General features: G+C 38.5%; 1 protein-coding gene across 1 annotated transcript in view; it reads left to right on the forward strand.

Moving 5' to 3' along the window:
• Positions 1–22,384, forward strand: part of MMP16 (matrix metallopeptidase 16) — a 283,352-nt gene that overhangs the window by 200,823 nt on the left and 60,145 nt on the right. Inside the window, exons 5-6 of the mRNA XM_044780366.2 lie at positions 9,996–10,157; positions 12,125–12,336. Of these exons, the coding sequence (XP_044636301.1) occupies positions 9,996–10,157; positions 12,125–12,336 (374 nt within the window). The remainder of the gene's footprint in view (positions 1–9,995; positions 10,158–12,124; positions 12,337–22,384) is intronic.

Raw genomic sequence — 22,384 nt, forward strand, 5'->3', positions numbered from 1 at the left:
GGGAGCAGCCAAGCCGAGGTGTAGTGTCGAGGACAGGCAGGGTGGGCAGGGGAAGGCAAGAGGAGCACCGAGCCCTGGAGGACCTGGCGGCTCAATGGGAGCGTCGACATGGCAGCAAAGGATGTGAGGGAACGCCCAAGATCAGTTTCTCTCAGCTTCTGTCGTGCAGAGCGCAGCTGAGCTCTGACTTCCTTCTGGAGCTGGGCAGCCAGGACACGGGGCAGATCCCCACTCTGCCTTGTGTGGGCAGCCAAGCGTTATCAGTGGAAGAGAGTAAGAAAGCATAGACTACCAAGTTTCAATGACAAGTTCTATGAAATCATCCTGGTTCATGCTAGATGCTCAATAAGCAGTATTGCATTCTTGTTCTTTTCAACACCTGTCTATAGACCTTTCTGGCCCTGTAACAGGGACCACAGGTTTTTCTGGTCACCGAGAGAGTGGCCCTCTCTTCAGGGAAGTGCACAGAGAGTGACAGCAGAGGGGCAACCAGGGTGCCGGGTTCCAGGCATTTGAAAGAAGACGTAAGGCAGGGAAATAGCTGGCGTTCCCATCTCTGCACATTTCCATCACAGGCTCTCCCTCAGACACAGGGTTACTGCCATCCCTGTCAGTGTGTGTAGAGATAGTTGGACTGGACCATATTTAAGATCCCATTTCATCTCAGGGTTTTTATGCAAACAAGTAATTCAGAGTAGACCCCTTTTCTACTGAAGTTTTTCATTTTTTCCTTCCTATCTCCTAATCCTAACCAAATGCAGAGCACTTAGAGTGCTGAGCTATCTCATATTACTGATCTACTGCTGCGTAAAAATCACCCCAAAACCTAGCAATGTCAAACAACAAACATGTATTGGCTCACACTGCACCGAAGGTCAGGAATCCAGGAGCAGCTTAGCTGGGTGGTTCTGGCTCCAGGTATCTCGTGACTGTGCAGTGAAATTATTAACTGGGCCTGCAGTTGTCTGTAGGGGCTGGAGAAGAAAGTTCCAAGCTCATTCACATGGTTGTTGGCAGGAAACCTCAGTTCTTCTCCATATGGGCCTCTCCGTAGGGCTGTTTACACAACATGGCAGCCAACATCTCCAGGGTGGGGAATGAGAGTATGAAAGAACAAAGATGGAAGTCATGATGTGTTTTATAACCTAACCGTGGAAGTCAGATACCATCACTTCTACCACGTTCTGCCACAGCAAGCTGATGGAAACATGGGTGTAAATACCAGGACTGGGGGTTATTGGGGCCATCTTGGAGGCTGACTCTCACACATCTCTTTAGCTTCTCAACTGGCAAAGCCAGCTGTATGGATAGCCAGCGAGGACTGAGATTTAAGCAGCCCCATCCTATCTATTAAGCACTGGAGAAATTTCACTAATCAAAGATTTGATGGTGATTTCTGAATGTTGTTTCTAGATATGGATTTAGGTATTTCAAATTTACATATTTAAATATTTAACGTTATGAATCTGCTCAAATTTGTTCTGTCAGTCATTTAACCTACAAGTAAATATTAATAGCTGCTATGTATCAGAAGCTGTCAGGGCAATTATGATATGTGTAACAATCCATTATGTGCAAAAGATCAAGGACACACAGAGGAAATAAAGTTATCTGGGGAGTTGAGAAACCTTCATGGAAGAGGTGATTTTGAGTTTTGTTTTAAAAGATTAATAAGAAGACTGACAAAGAGGCAAGTGGAAAGATATATATTGGAAAAAAAAGCCGAGTTTTGGGAAGTTTCAGAAGGCAACAAACATATAGAATGATACCATCTTTATAAAGTTATAATTTATTTAAACATACAAATTTGATAAAAATATCAAAATATAAGCAAGGGAATGAGAAATTCATAACTCGGGGTAGTGAGTACATCTGGAAAAAGTGGGGCAGCTGAAGGTGTGATGAGAGAGAAACCAGAGATAGATTCAGTGGCACTGGTGATATTCTAGAGTTGAATAGGTTTATAGGATTTTAAGTGTTAGAATTATTTATAGTAATTTTTATGTATGAAATATTATATAGTCATTCTTTTAACATTCAAGATATGTTGTCAGCAGAGGGAACAGCATATGAAAACGCATAGAGGGGAAAAGGCTTGGAGTAAAATATAAAGACATGATTGTGACCAGCAAATTATAAATAATGCATTATCTTTCATAGTATACGGTTCAGCGTTCTGGAATTGTATCGGAGTAGACAAAGGAAAGAAGATTAGAGATAGAGTGGAAAGCCACAAACTCAACACACAAGATCTTGCAAAAGGAGCAAGTACTGTTTCTTTGTTGAGAACCAGGAGGCTGATTTCTCCTTTGTTGCCTGTGTGGTGATAAGATCAAGGCATATGACAATTGAGAACCTTGAATGATGTGAATTAATGATAAGTTACAGGAGCAGTTGTTTTTTTCATCATTAGGAGAGAGGTCTGGTGCATTTTAATTGTCTAAAACTCATCATGTGCCAACGACTTTGTTCCCAGTGGGATTCAAATCACAAGGTAGGACTTTATTCAACAACTTACCCTCTTAAACTATTGTGAAGCTGCAAGTAAGGTTTAATTATATTATTGCCAATCATCTGAAAAATGGTAATTAGTTGGAGCTCTCGGCCAGTATTTCTGATTAAAAGTGCCGTGGCGAATTCAATAGGTCATAGGTTCATATCCTGATCGTGTTAATTTTTTTCTAATGCCTTACCTTATTCCTGAGACAAGGAGTGACTCCATCCTTGGAAATGCTGCTGAGGAAAAGCTTGATTGATCTGAAGAGCAGAGATACATGAGATGAGATGACTTTTGCTGTTGTTGTTTGACCTTTTGGTTTTTTTGTATTCTTCTTACTAGCCAAAAAAAAAAAAATTTGTGACTAAAAGACTATTTTCCTGTGAGAGATTTGAAGGGCTTTTAATAATTCAACAAAATCCAATTTCAATAATCAACAAAAAAGGTTGATGGATAACTAAACGCCATATTTATCTGACCAAGAGGGAAAGAATGAGTTCCTACGTGTTTATCTAGGAAAAAGGCCAGGGTACTTTTTTTCTGGGGAAGGAGACATGGTCCACAAGGAGGAAGGTTATTCAGGTTGGATTCTTTTTTCTGAAGAATAAAACAAGACACAATACCTGTAAGCCCACACTGGGACTTTCTGACCCAGAAGTTGTATCTGTTTTGACAAAAGAAGACAACAGTGTCTAGAGGTCTTTTCTGAATCAGTGGTGTTGTCTTGCTGATCTCAGCCGCCACTGTAGCTGTTCCTGGTGACCTCGAGCGCCAACTCTTGAGTCTTCTGCTCTTGGTTCCACTGACTTGTTTTTTGTTGGTCCTTTGGCTGCTCCAGAGAGCTTTGTTTTGTAATTAGGTCTGTTCTTGGTGAAAAATTGCTTTTACTTCTAGCCCGCTGATAGCACATTCCAGCCAAACTTTATGCATATTTTCTGAGTGTGAGCATGCCCAGAAGCAACATATACCTGCCCTTCTACCATTTTGCATGTTATTCGTGGTTACAATGAGTCTCATTGACATCAGATTTGTATCTTAGCAGAGGTGTCTCTGATTTGAAATCACAGAAAAATTCTCTCTAGAGCTGGTATTAGATGATTGATATCTGAAAATGCCTGAGGCTCCTTCTCTTCCTGCCTTCCTCTCACCTGAGTGTCCTCTGAGACACAATCCTGGAAGTCTTCTGCCTATTTTACATACTCAATACTCTCATAGTCCCCACATGTCTTTGTAAATAACTCCCTCTTTCTGTTTTTTATTTCTGCCTGTGACTAGAACATCCTCGTTACTTGATCCCCAATAGCCATGTTTCGTTGGTTTTTCACTCAAAGTGGCATCTTTAAAAAGAAAAGTCTGTTGTTCAGTAGCTTGAACTCCTGTGTCTTTTGATTCCCCACTGCCTGACCTTCTGAGCATCTCACTCACTTCTTACTCCTTCCAATCATTCTAATGCCTCCTCCTCCCATCGGAGTTACTAAAATAGACTTGTTCTGCATTCCCCAGCAATTTCCTCTGGACCGTGTCCTATTTTCCTTACCTGTGAACACAAGATTTGCTGACATTTATTGACCATTGAGTGACTGTCAATGTTGGGCACTTTAGTTCCACTGTCTGAAGCCACGTAAGTGGCCTCCTAGCTCTTCTTTCATCTCATCTCAGTCTCTTTCCATTCCTGTTCTTTGCATGACAATCATAAAAAAAAATTCTAGGGGGAAATAGGGAGAAGTTGGTGAAATGGCACAAACTGTCAGTTGTAAGATGAGATCTGAGGATCTAGTGAACAACACCGTGACTGTGGTTGATAACACCATATTGTACAATTGAAATTTGATAAGAGAGTAGAACTTGTGTTCTCATGAAAAAAGGAAAAAAAGGTGAGATGATGGATGTGTTAATTAACTTAATGGGAGGAAAATCCTTTCAAAATGTATACATGTATCAAATCACCACGATTTATACTTTAAATATCTTAAAATTTTATTTGTCAACCAAACCTCAATAAAGCTGAGGGGGAAAAAACAAAACTTCTGAGCCATATTTACATGGAAATTACATTCTGTTGTTTACTACCCAAATTCAAATTAGTCCTCCACTCCCTGGAAACTGATCTGTTCATTCAACTCATTTAAAGATTAACTGTCTACTGTGTGCCAGGCAATGCCTTTGAACTGGAGACACTAAGATAAATTATGTACAAGTTTAGTCTTTAAAGAATTCAAAGTATTTTGGGGAGATTTTCCAAAGGATGATGACAATAAAATGCAATTTCTGTGATAGGAGGATGCACAAAGAGCTGTGTGCTCCTAAGAAGAGAGCACACGTTCACAGCACCCTTGAGGGAAAGAATTAATAGAGAAAGTAACGTTTGAGCAGTCACATCAAGTCTGCTTGACGTCCACCCAGCACCCCAGGGAGGGAACGGCAGTTCCAGAGAGAGGACGGTTAATGCAGAGACCTTAAGGACTGAATAAGCAAATTTTTCGGTGATTGGAAAGGTCACACAAGGAAAAGAAATGGCAGATAATGTTACAAAGGAAGGCCAAGGACTTCTGTATAAAGGGTCTCAGTTATCTTGCTGAAGAATGTGGAATTATCTTGTAGGCAGTGGAAAAGCAACAAAAATTTAAGTAAAGGTGGTTATGGGAAGATGTCCTTTCCACCACTGTACCTTTTTCCTCTGTTTCCCCTCTATGATTTCACTCTCTGTCTTCTCCTTAAGCCATGTTCTTTAATTCCCTTAAATATACTCTTAAGTAGTAATAGTCTCTTATACCCAATGTCATGGGATCTGAGGTCCAATTTGATTGGACCCCTTTTCCATCCATTTCTGTTACCACAAGAAGCACAAGACAAGACATCCCTCACCCCTTGGACTCCAATTCCCGAGTACTTGTACTTTGCCATCTCTGTCTCCATTTCCTTCCCTTCCCTGTCGTCTGAAACACTTCACTCCAGAGAAGTTCCAAGGCAATCATAGTCAGTCATCAGAAAAATCCCCTTAATAATCAACCTATTTTGAGAATATTCCCTTTACGTTCTTTTTTGTAACTAAAATTGGTCTCTCCATTGATTACACTCTTTCCTCTCCATTCCTTCAAGTTGGTGGCTGTTTTCTCCTCCATATTCCTTCTACCACTAGGGCTGGAGTCATGGTGCATGTCCTCCCTTTGTTCTTTTTGATGCCACTTCAAGATCATTCCTCTACCCTCCTCCATACAAACTTCCAGCTTTGACTGATTTTGTCAGACCTTTCCAGGCATTGTCCCTCCTTGCTGTAACCATCTCCTAATCCTCAGCTCGTTCTCTCTCTTCTTTGATGATTTTATCTCCTGGTTCAGTTCCATTCCCTTCGATACCACCCTTGGTTTAATTCTTGGCCATCTCCGTATTCATGCAGATAATATTTCTAATGTTCCAGGCTCTCAGTTATTGGATCTCTTCTCCAATTTCATATTCCTTCCTAACTCTGAGACTCACTTCCATGGGTATACCCTTGACATTGCTCTTACAAATCTCAATTTTGAATACTACGTGACCACTGAGTATTTTTCCAGCTCATTCCTGCTAGTATCATGATTCCTAATATCCTTTGACCACATCAGAATTTAAGAGTAGATCTTAAATTGATCTTATCACCTTATCCTCATCCCATAATGCTATTGCTTCCTTCCTTACATGACATAAATACCATGGCAAGTTAAAAAATCACTCCCTTACATATATATGTATATATATATATATATATATATATATATGCATCCCCAAAGTTTCCTTATGTTTCTCTCTGCTTTTTATATTCACCTGGTGATACCAAAACTCTGGTGAAGTCAACTGCCACCTCGGTATCTGCATGCACACAACTGAGTAAGGCTGGAGAAGAAAGACACACCACGTAGTGAAACTGATCTCAGTTTAAATTCATGGTCATGAATGCTGCCTGACAATTATTCTGTGTTTCCCTAGTCCGTTCTCTTTACAACTCCCCTATCCAAATATTTCATACTTCCTTCTCTCTCCGTTTTCCTCGATACTATTCTCTCAGTTGGTGAACCTTCCTATCTCACTAAGAAAATTATAGCACTCACAAGAGATCTTTTTTAATCTTCCACCACTGCTTATACCCACTGCCAGAATCTGTGATTTTGTGTGCTACCCTCATTTATGTTACTCTGATTGAACTGTCCGTGTTCCTATCAGAAGCCAGCTTTATCCTGTCTCTGCTCACCTGTATGGAACGTATGCTTCCAGCCTGCAACTGCCCGTGAATTCCATGTGTGTATATCTGACTGGAGTTGAATCTCCAATTAAATATTTAAAAGGCATCTCTAACTTAGCACTCAAATAAATGAACTCCTGGTAACAGTATCCTCCTCTCACCCCCACCAGAAAAACACCAAACACTAGTTCCTCCCATGGTTTTCTCCTTCTCAGTGAGTGGCCACCTCATTCTTCCAGTTTCTGGGGCCAGAAAACTAGGTGTTATCTTTGACCTTTTTCTTTTTTCACACCTTTATGTTGTCCTTTAAGAAACTCTGTGTTTCTCCTTTCAAAATATGTCAGGAATTGTACTGCTTCTGCCTGCCTCCATTGCTCCCACTGTGGTCCAGGCCACAGCATCTTTACCTAAATTATGCCACTAACTGCAGAAATTGAATCTTGCTGCTCCCTTGCCCACTGCACTTGATTCTCAAGAGCAAGCGCCAGAGTGATCCTGTTAAAATGTAAGTCAGATTACCCCCCTCCACTGCTCAAGACCTTTCAGGGATCCCCACCGCAGTCAGACTGGAAGCTAAAACCATTCCCGTTATCTAAAATTCCACGTGTTCCATTTCCTCTCTGGCCTCATCCTTTCTCTGCCTTATTATTTCCCCTTACCATTTATCACTGGGTTGCATCCTGTATATTTTACTTTTCTTTCTTGTTTCTTTCCAGTCTCCCCCATTAGAATGCAAATGCTATGAGGTCAAGGATTTTTTGTAAGTTTTGTTCACTACTGTATTGCCAGAGCCTAGATCAGTGCCTGGCTCATAGTAGGCATGCGATAAAAGATGGATTATTTAATGAATGAATTGTTTTCACATGGCTATGTTATGTAATCTCCTGTGTATGCTAGTCCTTTTGTAGATGTGTGATTTCCTATAGTAATTAAAAGGATTGTCTCTGAAATCAGACCAAGAGAAGTTTGAATTCCGTCTGTACGTTTACCTTACCATGTGACCTTGCAAATTGCATTCAATGTCACCAAGCCTTGTTTTCTTATTTTTAAAATGAACATAATAGTGACTAACTCATAGGATAATTGTAAGAACTAAATGAGAAAATGCAGATCAAGTGTTCAGAATGCCCAGAGCAAACTTAGTAAACTTTTAATAAAAATAATTAATATCTTTTTTATTAAAGCTAATACATCTTGTTTTTCTTTTTGTGTCTTAATTTTCACTTTTAAGAATTTTATGAGAAGAAGATAAGCTCTTTGAGATTCTATTTCTTTTTAAATCAGCCTAATTTGTTTCACACTGGTATTTCATCAGTTGTTCTTTGAGAGTGAGGTAGGATCCTGATGTGTTTGGCTCATTTTCGGTATGCTGATGTCATATGGGGAATCAGCCCCATAGTTTTGTTCATTTTTCTGTGACAGAGTACTCCAGATTAGAAAAAATGTTGGTTATGGGTCTGGCTTTTGTGTGAAAAGAAAATAACTCCCTGGAAATGATGCGGGGTCGGTGAGCCGAGGAGTCGAAAGAAAGATTTCTTAGACTCTCAAGATCTGGCAGTAGTGCTCTTTTATTTAGAGAATAGTGTGGAATAGCATGGGGACAGGACCCATGGGCAGGCAGAGCTGGTGCGTGGGGACAGGACCCACGGGCAGTCAGAGCTCCTGCTGCTGCCCCGAGTTGAGGGTTAGGGCTAAATTTAAGGCATAGGTATGTGAGTCATCTCTTTACAAAACAAAGGAAAAAAAGTTAAAATGGTACCAGTGCCGGTAGGGTCCGGCCATTGGGCGGTCCCACAACTTTTAGATAAGAATCAAACCGGATTGAGTAAATGGCAGAAGTCACCGCTCAAATATTATCTTCAGCTAAAGACAAAGGAGGATTTTGGGGTGGGGGGTCAGTTACATGAGGTTGCCAGACAGTAAACAACTTAAGTTCTTGCCTTCCCCATTAAGAGTTTCCAGAGATAAAGCCATCCCCCCTTCCTCCTGGCGCAGAGAGGGAGGCATGGAGATTTCCTTCACAAATGCAATTGTCTCTGATCAAAGGGCAAACAAATTCCACTCCTCGGAGCCTGCTTCTTATCTGTAGTTTTAAAAGTAACCAGCCTAAAAATCCTCATCATAAACTGTTTTAAAATTAAGCAGCCTAAAAATCCTCATCAAAAGGAAGTATCAAGTGCGTCACAAAAATGGTTAGAAAGGAGTTTTCTAAACCTGACACTCCAGAAGTTCCTTCAGATCATTTGCATTCGGAGCAAGTCATCCATGTAAAGCTTAACATTTTACGTTCAATCATGTTAAACTCTTTACTTAGAAACATAACCCTTAGAAGTATAACAGGCCTAAGTGTTTGCGGCTCTCATGGGTCAACTACATTCTTGGAATTAACAAATATACAAGTAGGCCTGGCTCTTTTCCCCATAGGTTCAGTCGTGGCGACACAGGAGCGGACAACATGGAGAGGTCATCAACCGGAGTTTACTGCACAGTCAGACCAAGTGTCTCTGAGAGTTTGCGCTAGATAGACATACTGTGCAAGTTTGCCACAGGTGGGAGGGGTGTTTTTATTTTCAGTGAGAAGCAGCCACTCTAAGATAAATATGTTTTGTTCAGATTACCTGGGAATTGATTAGAATTTGTATTCAGAGAGCTGGAACTAGAATCCTAGTTATTATGACTGCTAACCTGTGGCTTTCATTTTACATAACAGTATTCGTATATTCTAGGCCAGTAATAAAGAAAAGCCTTAGTCTAGGATAATAATAACCAGAGTCCTATTTGCAGCTCTGTGAATACAAAGATTTGCTGTCCTTGACAAGACTTGTCTCCTCTGTGCTTTAATTTACTCATCTGTGTACAAGTCGGGATTGTATCTGCCCTGTATTTTTTACTGAGTTATTGTTAAGATCGTGTTCAATGTGAAGCTTATAAAAGTGAGATGTTGTCTATTCCATGCTTCCTAATCCGAAGGATATTTCAACAGCAATAGTAGCAATTTTTGGTGCACTGTTCTCTTTTCAACTTTTATTCTTTGTTCTTCCCTTTCAGTTTCTAAATTTCTATGTCTTCATTATTATCACCTCCTCCTCAGCCCTCCCCCTCGTTTGAAAATAGCGTATTGGATTTGGCCAATAGGAAGTCCAATGATAAACTCACGCTGATAGCTGAAATAAAGAGTTCCTCTGACTTTTCTTCCTAAAATTTTGATAACACCAAGTTCTCCTTTTCAATCCTGTACTGGGGTATGAGTTACAATCGTGTCTTTTCTTCTCATTTACACAGGAAATGACTTATTTCTCGTAGCAGTCCACGAACTGGGACACGCTCTGGGGCTGGAGCATTCCAATGACCCCACGGCCATCATGGCTCCCTTTTACCAGTACATGGAAACCGACAATTTCAAACTACCTAATGATGATCTGCAGGGCATCCAGAAAATATATGGTAGGTTACCACCGCTTCTATTTGGTTAACCCTACAGCAAAGTCCAGAATTCCTGCTGTGTTTTCTTTTTTGAAATAGATGCTCTAAATATATGAAAGAGATAAATTCTAGGGGAAAAAAATCTAGTCTCTTGGCAAAACTCTTCTATCAGTCAAGTTTTGTTGGCCACAGTCTCAGATATCTTAATATACAGATGATGGGAAAGTCTGTACACTGATGAAGTTTTCTTATTGAGTTCAGTTGAAACCTGCAGTTATAGTAAAGATCTAATAAACTTTAGTATTTAAAATTCAGGTAAAAAATGTAATAAATGAATGTACCCAATAAAAACACTGAGAAATACAAGACTTTCATATAAGATACTGAGACTTTGGTAAAAACTGACCAATTGACTTTCCATTTATGATATTTAATGTTAGATAGTTCCTAGATAAATCACTTTTGAAGTTGAAAAAAATAATCTTGTGTGATGTGTATAACAAAATGACCTCAAAAGCATGTACTTATTGACTGAGAATGAAAGTTAGCAAACACATGAGCAAAAGTTAACAAACGGCTAAAAGTACTAACACATAATTCGAAATAAGTTTCTACTACAATACAATTGTTTTTATTTATGGAGTTCAGTCAATGAATGCAACTTCAGACAAAAGGGAGAAAGACTATTATACATATTTGCCATAATCCTGACTCCCTCAATAGAACCATTGACCTTTATAAAGACATTTATTCCACACATAATTGTTAAGAACTTGACATTTATAATTTACGTATAGAGAATATGCTTTGCTAAATTAGTGAAGTGAAAACTTTCATTTTTATAATACAAAGACAAATGTGTGTTATCTGTATGTTAATATCCAGTATCCAGAAGATGCCATTTGCCTTTTTAAATAGCATAGTTAAAGTTCACTAATTTGTTTTGCATTCATTAGTTTTTCAATTTCAACATCTCGGCAGGAAGCGTTCTCTCAGGGTTACAATAAGATTTGAAAAAAAGGTCAACTTTGTGCTGCTCTTTATTTTTGGGATACTGAGAAAAGAGAAATGTCTCAAAAGCAAAACTAAAAAGCTCATGTGTTGAATGAGCTCCCCTTTGCCTCAGTGCCTGTCATCAGAATTCCTCCCAAGTAGTTAACTGAGGGGCCTCTTTCTCACGACCTCATGAATTGGTAGTCTAGACTGAAGGTCTGCAAGAGAATATTCTTTCCCTATCTCAATATTAAGTGTGAACAGCTCTGTATTTCTTTTTAAAAACATAAATCCCTTCAGGAATGATGCTTTACATCTGTACCAAATTACTTGTGTAGACTTTGGCTGCTTGATTTAGAAATCTGTTTTTAGAAATACTTCTTCACGTTAATATTTTACTAGTGGTGTTTTGATCAATAGGTGTTTTAGATTTAGTATTCAAATGCAACGCTCTTCTAGCAATTTGTCAGAACATTTCATTAGAAGAAAATCATGAAAGTCAGGAAAAGGTTATAAAATAAGTTGGAGACATAGGGTAGAATAAACTTTTGACTTGTTAATGTTTATCTTCTAGAAATATTTGCATAGAATCATTGTCTATCAAAGTCTAGGATTAACTTTGGTGAAAGCTTACGTGCATGTTTCCAGTACTTATTTTCATTTATTTATTATTTATACACCACCTACTTCCAGAAAGGATTTGAAAGTAGCTTTTCCAATAAGGACTGTGGTGAAGCTATAAAAATATCATTAAAAATTAACGAAGAAAACCTAGTTACTTGGATCCAGAATTTAACACGAGAAGGACAGTTTCTGATTGACTTGGCAGTGGTTTGTTGGGTAAGATGCTTGTTTTCTCAGAAAATATCCGATCCTAGAGACCTCTTATCTCACTGAGTCTGTGCCCTCCGCTGATGAGTGACTGTCCCTGTAGCACGTTTTCCAGCACTATCCCAGTTGTAAGTGAGCAAGTCCTGTCTTCATATTTTCAAAAGGTCCACCTGACAAGATTCCTCCACCGACAAGACCTCTACCAACAGTGCCCCCACACCGCTCCGTTCCTCCGGCCGACCCCAGGAAGAATGACAGGCCCAAACCTCCTCGGCCGCCCACTGGCAGACCTTCCTATCCTGGAGCCAGACCCAACATCTGCGATGGGAACTTCAACACTCTAGCTATTCTCCGCCGGGAGATGTTTGTTTTCAAGGTAGGAGGCTGTGCTTTTTTTTTTTTTTTTTCATGGCAGATCAAGTGTCTACAGGGTCGCTTCAGAAAACAAGTTCTCATTCATTCTGACACTACCTTCCCAGACCTCTTGGAGTTGGACGGTTCAAAAAAAGCATCTTAAACAATAAATGCACAAGTGGGCTTAAATGTCTAGCAGAAGGTTGCTGTAACATTCTATTTGGGGAATGCTTTTATGTCAGCAGAAGCTAAAATGCCTGGAAATGCGAGGGTAAGAAAACGCTGCTTGTTAGGAACAGATAGAAAGGCATAATTTAAATCGTGAATCGGAACTAATAGGCATGATTGGCTTGGGAGCTTAGCCGCTTCCAGGCGCTCTGCAGCTATTCTGTCTTTGGTCCCCACATCTTTATGAGATCCCTGGAATTTTGCTTCCACATTAAAGCGTTGTTTTTTAGGAGAATTATTGATCATTTCCGGGGAGTCTGCTGGTAGCCATTTCAGTTAAATCTCCTCTGTGAGGCCACCGTTTTGGTTTTAAAGATACATGTTGTTGTTGTTTTCTTTAGGCAGGCATTTGTATCTGCCTAACTTATATTATTTTTGAAAAAGGTGACAATCTAAAACTAATTTTGTGTTTTGCTAAATGTGCTTTTGATAGCCATTGGGTTCTCAGACAATAACCCTAGTAAACAATGTATCAGAGTAAGTTTTATAATATTGAAAAGTAAATAAAGTGTAATACTGAAAAATAATTTTCTCTCTCAATATTTGTAAACCAGTATTAAAGATTAATGAAAAATATGTTTTTTTGTTGGCAGTAGACTATTAAAATAGCCATATTTTAACAATAGCATTCATTTAAAAATAAAATAATGTGCTCTCTTTTTTGGTGGACATGAATCAATAAATAATGAAGTATTGTCCTACTTATACAGAATTTCCTATCTACCAGAAGCTATGCTCTAAAAATATAGATTTCAAATAACTTTTAATAGACAAAGTACTCTATTTTCCTTATTGGAAAATAAGCTTTGGATTTGATATAATATGCACAAGAGCATCATACTTTCCAGAAGAAAATTGATGCTTTTGTTCAAACACATGAATAGATTTTTGAATTCTATGAATGCCCTGCAATGCTTAATTAGATGTCTTCCATTCAACTTAAGTAGATTAATGAATTTATAGTCAAGGAGTAAGGAAAAAAAGCTTACTCTCTCTCTATATATAGATTATATATGTATATAAATAATGAGATATATATATATATATATATCTCATTACTCGTTGTGGCTAAGACTGCAACAACTAGTTGAAATGAAAACAAAATGCAATCATTTGTTTATTCCACAAGATATCAAATGACAATTGCAGAATTTTGTTTTCACTGTTTTGGCTGAATTTCACCATCCCATTTTTATACTTCGATATCGTAGTGATATCACCAAAGTGTCACCGTTATCTGAGAATATGATGTGAAATTGACTCTGGGTACATTCTTTGCATTCTTCCTTTCTGTCTTATTAGGTTGCTGATCTCAAGAGGGACCAGTATCTTCTTGTTTAATCATTTTCACCAACCTTTTTGCTCTGCACATTGTGGGAGCTCAGTGAGTGCTCTTGACTGACAAAATGAGGTCCTGTGATCACTGATTCCTGGAATCAGGAATGGATAAAAAGTATAGAGACCAGCTCTCCAGTAGAATGCAGGAACCACTATTTTTAATACCAAAACAGGGTATAGAAAACATAAGTAAAGCCTGCTTCTCTAAACTCTCATGTGACCTTGGATTCCTTAATCAAAACTCTCTACAAGACAGAGTTCCTAAACTCTGTCTGAATTTAATTTCCTTTTTTCACTAGTCCCCGTTCTCTTTCTAAGAATAATTTTTGCTGAAGATATCTTCTGATAGACATTCCATTCTTCTTAATGTCCATTGACCTAGTGGACTTTGTGCCACATGATCTCATAATTTTCATACTCCCTTCCTCTTTCATATAAGGAGTATGTGTGGCACATACATGAAGGTAACACCCCTCTCTTTATGGAGCTCAGACTGCAGGAGTGAAGACAAACATGAGCCTCAGTACTTTTAAGACACGGGAGTGAGAGGTACAGCATTGACATGAAGACACAGTACTGAAGTCTGGTGGAATAGATCAATAAAACTTGACTAAAAAAGGCAGATGTTGAATTTTGAGAAATTTTGTAGGCACGTTAAGGAAATTGGTATTTGGTGTACTAAAAAGTGGGTGCACTGAGAGAGAGATGATAGACATGTTAACTCTAGTGTAAAGTGATAAATGATATAAATCAGGAATAGGCAAGATTTGATCAAAGTGAATAGAGCATGACGGAGTGTTGCCTGTTCTTGGTTAATGGCTACTGTGCACTGGTTGAGTAGTATGTGCTTGGATGCGTGCTGGGCACTTCAAGTCCCTAATGTCTAAACCTGATAATAACTCTGCAAGACGGATACACGTGGGAAAACTGAGAGTCAGAGAAGTTATAGCATTAGCGCCAGTTACAAGGTTTGTCAGTAGTGGTCAGTAGTTGAACACAGGTCTTCTTGATTCCAAAATCTAGACTTTTCACACTAAGCTTTGCTACCTGAAAGAGGGAAAGTTTCAAAAGAAAGGTGGATTTAGTGATATTTTAAAATAGTAAATATTCAAGAAATGTTTATCGCGCTCCTCCTGGGAGATGCTGTTCTGGGCACTGACAGGGTAGCAGTAAACAAAACAAGCTAGACTCTAGTTTCCTGGGGCTCACGTTCTAGTTTTCAAAGTGGACAGTGGTGAGCGTGCTCACACAGAGCTCCACACGTGTCACGGAAGGACGTGTGAAAGCATCCACAGGACTGAACCCCCAAATTCTGTTTTTCCTCCCTTCTCCTCTATACATGCATAGTCTGGATGACCTTGCCCTCCAAGTTAACGCCGTTTTCCACACCTGGTCTTCCTGTCTGAAGTTACTCGCTGCCAGTCTCTCTCATGTGCACCTGCCTTTTTAATTTTCCTTTCATGTACTCACCATTAGTTTTCACAGTTTGCTCCTTATCGACTATCCTTTCAAGTATATTTTAGAATCACCCACTATTTGATCTCACTTTTACTAATGCAACTTGATTTCCTACTTTTCTTCATTACAAATTGCCTATTCAAATTATAAACCTCTTTATCTCCTCAACCCTTCCCCATCCAGCACTCGTTTACTTTAGTTTTAATGTCTGGGGCATTTTTTCCTGTGTGTCTCCTCAACATCTTCCACGTGTCCCAATCTCTCTCTCTGTTCTTCAACCCAAAATCTCTTTCTAGTGAATTTTATATTTCTTCTGTACGTCTAATTAGCATGTTTTTCATTTCTGTCTTCTCGAGCTGTTTCTCTTTGTAATCTGTAACTAGATTGTGAACTTCTTCAGAGCAAGGATGGGTTCATGGGGCTTCATTGTGCTCAAGCTAGTGGATCAGGATCTCAATGTCATAATTGTGTAATTAAACTATAGCTGGTATGTTTCTACGACAGTGATCAACTGATGTGACGTTACTGGAAGTATTTCATCTGGTAGTTTGTAAGCCTTGCCCAAAGAGTTCCATGAGGATTATTTACTTAAATTCTATATGTGTGGCTTTTAGGTGAAAAATAAGAAAACCTAGAAATAAGTAAAAGGTAACATCATCAGGTAATTCTGTTTTCTTATTGGAAAGGAGCTTTTCTTTATAATGGGACTTTCAGCGTAGTTCTTGTGGGTTGCAAGCTTCCTCTTAGGGGGTTTGATTGTCAGTGAGCTTTCCAGATGCTCATTTACTGAAAGTGAGTTCACCTGGATGTGCATTTCTATATGGGACTGTAAATAAGTTAAACGCATAATATTATCTATTATAAATATTATCCATGTATAAAATATATATAAAATTCTGTTTTTATGCATGAGAAAGTCAAGCCTTTCATACAGCTTCATAATCTTTGGGGAATATAAATCACCTAAAGCAAGGAAATGAAAATCAAAACAGAATCCGAAGGAACAGGGAAACAAAATAGCAGGAACAAAAGAAGCTTTGTCCTTCCTTTAGAGAAGGTGATCTTTAAGAGTGTTCTCTGAAGAATGTAGGCTGGATGTATCGCATCGTGCGGCTGTGACTGAGCCGACAATAGCAAGATCTGATTGTTCCAATGAATACTCTCAAAGTTCCTTTGGACTCCAAGATAAAAACGTTGACTATTTAGTCATTTTGTGGTATGAAAGAAAGCAGAGAGCAGAATTAGCCAAACTTGTACAGGCTATGTTTTGGCACAATATTTCATTACCAATGGAGGAAGGCAGTGGTAACTATATTCTTCCTGAAGCTGAGGCTGGGAAGAAAAACTGTATCCAGCACCTGGAGGTCTTTTAGCACAAAAAAAAGGATGGTTCTATTTCACTACTGACCAGGTCTTTATATCAAATGGAACAAGAAGAGGCTAGTGCTGTGCACTAGAGACAGAAGAGGCAAAGCCGTCATGCAACAGCGGTCAAGGCAGTGCAGTAGAGGGGCTTCCCAATGAACGGAGAAGAGCAAAGCTCATGGCTCTGAGTAAGAAAAGCATTTCACCATTTACCCCCCCAAAAAATTTAATCAACACGCAAATCATTTGATTCCTTTTCTTTGCCAAATTCTTGTCTCGTTGTTTATCACAAAACTATTTGTTCTTACACATGACCATCTTCACTTATGCCCACTTGCTTAATTCTACTGGAAAATCATAGTTCCTGTTATTTCTGCACAGACTTGTCCAGATTCTGCCCTCATTAACACTCGTTTAACTTCTGTTGGAAGTACAGTGTCCCAGTAGCCAAGCCTGGTAAGTAGAGGGAATGACCCAATTTCATTTATAACATGATAGTTTTGCTTCATAAAAGAAGAGATTTTTGTACAAAAGAGAGAGAGTCAGAGGGAGAAAGAAGAATAGAGATGTTTATTGAAAGGGATAGTTTAGAGGTATAAGATTTTGCCTCAATATATTTACATAATATTTATTTGTGACTTTATATTGTGACTAAACTCTTCATAATTGATCACAATTGAACTTTTTGCCTCTTCCATTCAGTAGCTTATCATTTCTTGGTATTTAGTGTTGGTTTGTCTCTTATTCTGTGCCAAATGTCTCCCCGTGGACCGAAATTTACTCCTCTCATTCATTTTATTTTATTTTGAAGTTTTTCTTCCTTTGTTGCATATTCCTGTTTCAACTCTATTGTGTTGAAAGCTGGAAGTGTGCCTTGCTCACATCGCTTGTCTAACTATATCACATTATACACACAGTATATTTATTCAATTTTTCAAGTGTATATTGAACCTTTTCAGTATGTATGACACTGAACTTTTGGAGTTAATAGAAGTTGAAAATATACTTTTTACCTTAAAGTACTTAAATCTTACCAGAGCAAGGGCAGCATGTAAATGGTTCCTTTAAGTTCATGCCCGCAAAACAGAATAATAATGGCTCTTTGGGGGTTATTGGGTTGAGCACAGGAATAATAAAATAATAGAAGGAACCATAGGGTCCAGGGGGTGACTTCCTAACAAGCACGTGGTTCAGGATAAGGAGAAAACCCAAACGTCAGAATCACCAGGGCAAACGTCTTTGGTCTGCTTTCACAGGTGTGTGGGCTTAGAGGAGTGAAATGGGCAGCACTTGAGAGTCACCATTCAGGTTCCTGCTTGACCACTCCACTCAGAGGCCCAATTCAGCATGCTCAAAACTGACCTACTGGTCTCCCTTCACAAACCTACTCCTTCTGCTTCTCTCTTTCTGTCCAAAATAAGAGCACCTCCGTTTTCCCATTTATTTAGTTAATAAACCCTAAAAAGTAGAGCCAAATCCTATTGGCCTGCCTTCAAAATCTATTAAGAAGCTAGCCAGTTCTCTCTTCTTCCACTGCTACGATTCTGGTCGAAGGTGCCATCACATCCCGCCTTCATATTGTGATAGACTCCAGATCGGTTTCCCTGCTTCCTCCCTTGCCCCATCCTTCAGCCTGTTGTCAGTTCTTACAGAATGACCCTGTGAAAGCATGCATCAGCTCAGACCACTGCTTTGCTGCAACTCTTAAAGTGTCTGACTCAGAGTGAAAGCCAAGGTCCTTTCAGTTGCCCACAAGGCTGCAGGACCAGCCCATTTCGCTCTGCATCTCTGATCTCAGCTCTTCTTTCTTATTCTGCTCATTTTCACTCACTTCCAGCCACACTTGTCTCCCTGCTGTTGTTTGAACTTGCCAGGCACTCCTGGCTTTGCATGTCTTTCCACGTCCACACCAAATATTCCGATGTCTTCCAGATTTCTGCTGGTGTTTGCAAAGCAGCATGGGGCTGGGTATCCTAAAGGGAACAACAATATTGGTAGAAATTCACAAAAGTTCATTGTGGGTTATGTAGACTTTGTGCCATTTTTGTGACCCCAAAGAATGGGTTTGTCTTTTACAGTTGGGAGAATTCTCTCCTAGCTCTCAGCCTAAGGATGTGACTCATTCCTATTGCGTAGTTGTGTGTTCTTGTTTACATCAGCCCAGGATAATTCTCAAGCTCTTGGACATTAGCGATAGACGTGGAGTGGGCTCCCATTTATCATAGGCTCCAGAAGAGGACTGTAACTATTCCTCTATTTACTGCTGGACTGCACAGTGCCCTGAACACAGCAGATAATACGTATTTGTTAAATCTCTCTGACCTTACCTTCCTCATCTATATATTAGCTAATAAATTCCATCATAGGTACATAGTAAGCTAAGGAAGTGGCCGATATTACGTAGCAAGACAGACTCAGCATTTTGAGTTACTTATTATATTCATTAACTCAAATTCCCATGCTGTTTGAAATTATTTTCAAAAGTAACTTTTAACTGAATAAAAACCAAAGAAAATGGCACTAATTCTTATGGTGTAAGGGAAAGGGATGGAACGGTTTATTGTTGTTCTTGTTCCTATCACTTTACTCAAGGAAACGATCGAAAGTATTCGGTTGACCGAAAAATCCAAAAAGTGTTTAACAAACAAGAAAACCCTTGGAGAAATTAGCCAGCACAGGGTACTGTAAAATTACTCTGAGTCCTGGCTTAATACTGTACTGCCAGGAAGTATTACCTGATAATATTAATAGTATGTTGTAATGAGAGATGGATTCACAGAAGACCAGAGGGAGCAGTCACCGAGACACTGGAAACAGAGAATTAATTAAAATTTCTTTGTAATACAAAATCACAGTCTTCCAAATATTTTAGGCAAACATTTTAGGAAGCAACCTGAATTATGTTTAATACTGCACTTTGATATCAATGTTAATTGGTTTTCAAAATATTTGTATTCAATTATAGTTTAAGATTTATTCCTTGAAATCCTTAAATTCTGTTGACGTTTCATGACTGCTTAAGCCTTTGGGGCGAATAAGTTTAAGTGCTCGGTAGAACGATTTATAGCCAGCTGAGTTTCCAATCCCCTCTCTAGTCTCTTTATGTTTGGGTGACTTTAAACATTTTAAGCATCTATCTGGATCCTCTTTTTGGATCCAGTATAACTATTTTTATTAATAATATAAGACGGAACATTTAATATATGCTTACAGTGTATATATTTTATCATGTCCGTTTCATTTTGGTGTAAATTTGTAATATGAATAGGGCAATTGTATATAGTCATGCAAAAATGTCCTTTGAAAGTATTATTATGAGCTTATTTGAAAAACCCTTTCACTCCATAGCAATATTAATCTTTCTATTCTAAAATTATTAACCATCTGAATCTTTCCAGTGTCAAAAATATACACTTTCCTGTCCCACGTATGTCATAATCTGTATCTTCTTATTGAGATTTTTACATAGAAGGCTCTCATATTCACCATTCCTGAGTCCGAGCACTTTCACCTCGATGCAAGGTTAATAAGCAAAGTTTAGTCCAAGATTATACTGCACTTCAAAAGGGGCTGTTTTATTTTAGAAGTTTTGAAAATAGCGCTTTTCTGTGTTTTTGTTTATATTTGTCATTTGTGACCGTGCCACTTTGGGCCTCCTATATTTCTGTAAAGCAAAAATGAGACTTCATTTTTTCCATTCCCTCTTTAAACTTCCAGTGAGCAGCGCTGTGGTTATCGTTGTGCCTTAGAGATTATGTGAAGTTATTTAAACGTCCAGCCAGCTCTTCAGAATTACTTAGAAGCACCTATTTATTTTATCTTTTGCAAGAGAGTCTTTCATGTATCGATATTTAAAACACAGTAGAGACCAGAGTTATCATTATTTGCAAATTATGTGACAATTACCTTAAAGACTCCATGAAAATCAACAGAAAAAAATTAAAACTATTAACAATGTTAAGAAATATATCAGAAATCATAGTAAAAACTTGAAATACAGCTTTTCTAATAAGCACTTGGACTATATAATTGAAAAATAATTTTTTTGATATAAAAAACAACTCATAGAATTACACTTAACTAGCAATACCTGGCGCATTGTCATTATTCAATAAATATTTATTAAATGAGCAATGTTTTTACTTCTCATGCTGTGTTCTCTGCATTTGACTTCCGTGAAAGAGGTCCTTGACAGTTTTGTTCATTCTTCTGTATGGACTTCTTATGCTACTTTAAAGTTTCAGAGCATGATATTGTGTTTATTTACATGACTATTTTAAAGAAACTATGGATAGTATCAAGAGCAAATGAGTAAGACTGAAAAAGTTATTTCAAGTTTAAACTACAGCTTTAGTGTGTCTTACAATCAAGAGGAAAACGTGCATAGTTTCCAAATTAGTAATCCCATGCATGGTAATTCATGCTGAAATAATGAAATAAATCTAGAATGAGCAATGGTATTCACTGCAGCTTTCTTGCCAGTGAAAAAAAAAAATTTGCAAGCAATAGAAATTATCCAGGGGGCCAGCCCGGTGGCACAGCGGTTAAGTTTGCACATTCCACTTCTCCGCAGCCCGGGGTTCGCCAGTTTGGATCCTGGGTGTGGACATGGCACCACTTGGCATGCCATGCTGTGGTAGGCATCCCATGTATAAAGTAGAGGAAGATGGGCACAGATGTTAGCTCAGGGCCAGTCTTCCTCAGCAAAAGGAAGAGGATTGGCCGTAATTAGCTCAGGGCTAATCCTCCTCAAAAAAAAAAGAAAGAAATTATCCAGTAATATGGTGGTGGTATAGCAAACAATAGTATATCAATTCAGGGAATATAATGCGATCATTTGAAAGGTTAATTATGGAGAATGTATGAAACAAGACGTGATTAGGATGTATACACAAATGAAATAAGAAAATATAAAATTTCTTGTATCACAAATTCCATTATTTGAAATGTGTGTGTTGACAAGGCACAGAAATTATAGAAAAATAATGCTAGACAAATCTTAGAATGATGGAATTGTGAGTGGATTTTTAAAATGTGTACTATTGTAATAATGTATGTATGTTTAATATCTCAAAATATCATGGCATAAAAGAAGCTTGGTAACTGTGAAGGTTGTAATATATTAAGTGATGGTGAAGCCATATCATTTTCAAAAAATATAGGTAGGCAGAAGCAATTAAATTATTCGTTGGAATTTTCCCTTAGACTGTGACTAAAAATGGCCTTATTCAAAATTACAGTGACAAGTTTTGATTATATGATTTAACCTGAATAGTAAAGATGTCCAATTAGAGAGGATCTGTGCCCACCCGGCATTAATCTCGAGGAGGGACAGCCTCCAGTGAGTCAAGCTAACTAAATATTTTGTTTATCTACAGCTCTGCCATTTTGTAGGCACTGTGGTGAGAATTTATTCGGTTTACTGTAGAAATACTTTAGAATCATGCAAAGTGACAGCATGTTTGGCAATTAATCCAGAGAGTGTTGTTAATTTATGCAATGTGAGGGCAGTCATACAGCAAAGTTTGTCAGCCCAGCAAACACTGATAAATTGTAAGCTGCCTAAGGCACGTAGCACAGAGACTGGTACACAGCAAATGCTCCAGTAATTCATGAAACTGCTATGATTGTTGTGATAGTTGTTGTTGTTACTACTACTGTTAGTATTGTGCAAAGCACTG

The sequence above is a fragment of the Equus asinus genome, chromosome 12, assembly GCF_041296235.1.
Source record: "Equus asinus isolate D_3611 breed Donkey chromosome 12, EquAss-T2T_v2, whole genome shotgun sequence".
NCBI lineage: Eukaryota > Metazoa > Chordata > Mammalia > Perissodactyla > Equidae > Equus > Equus asinus.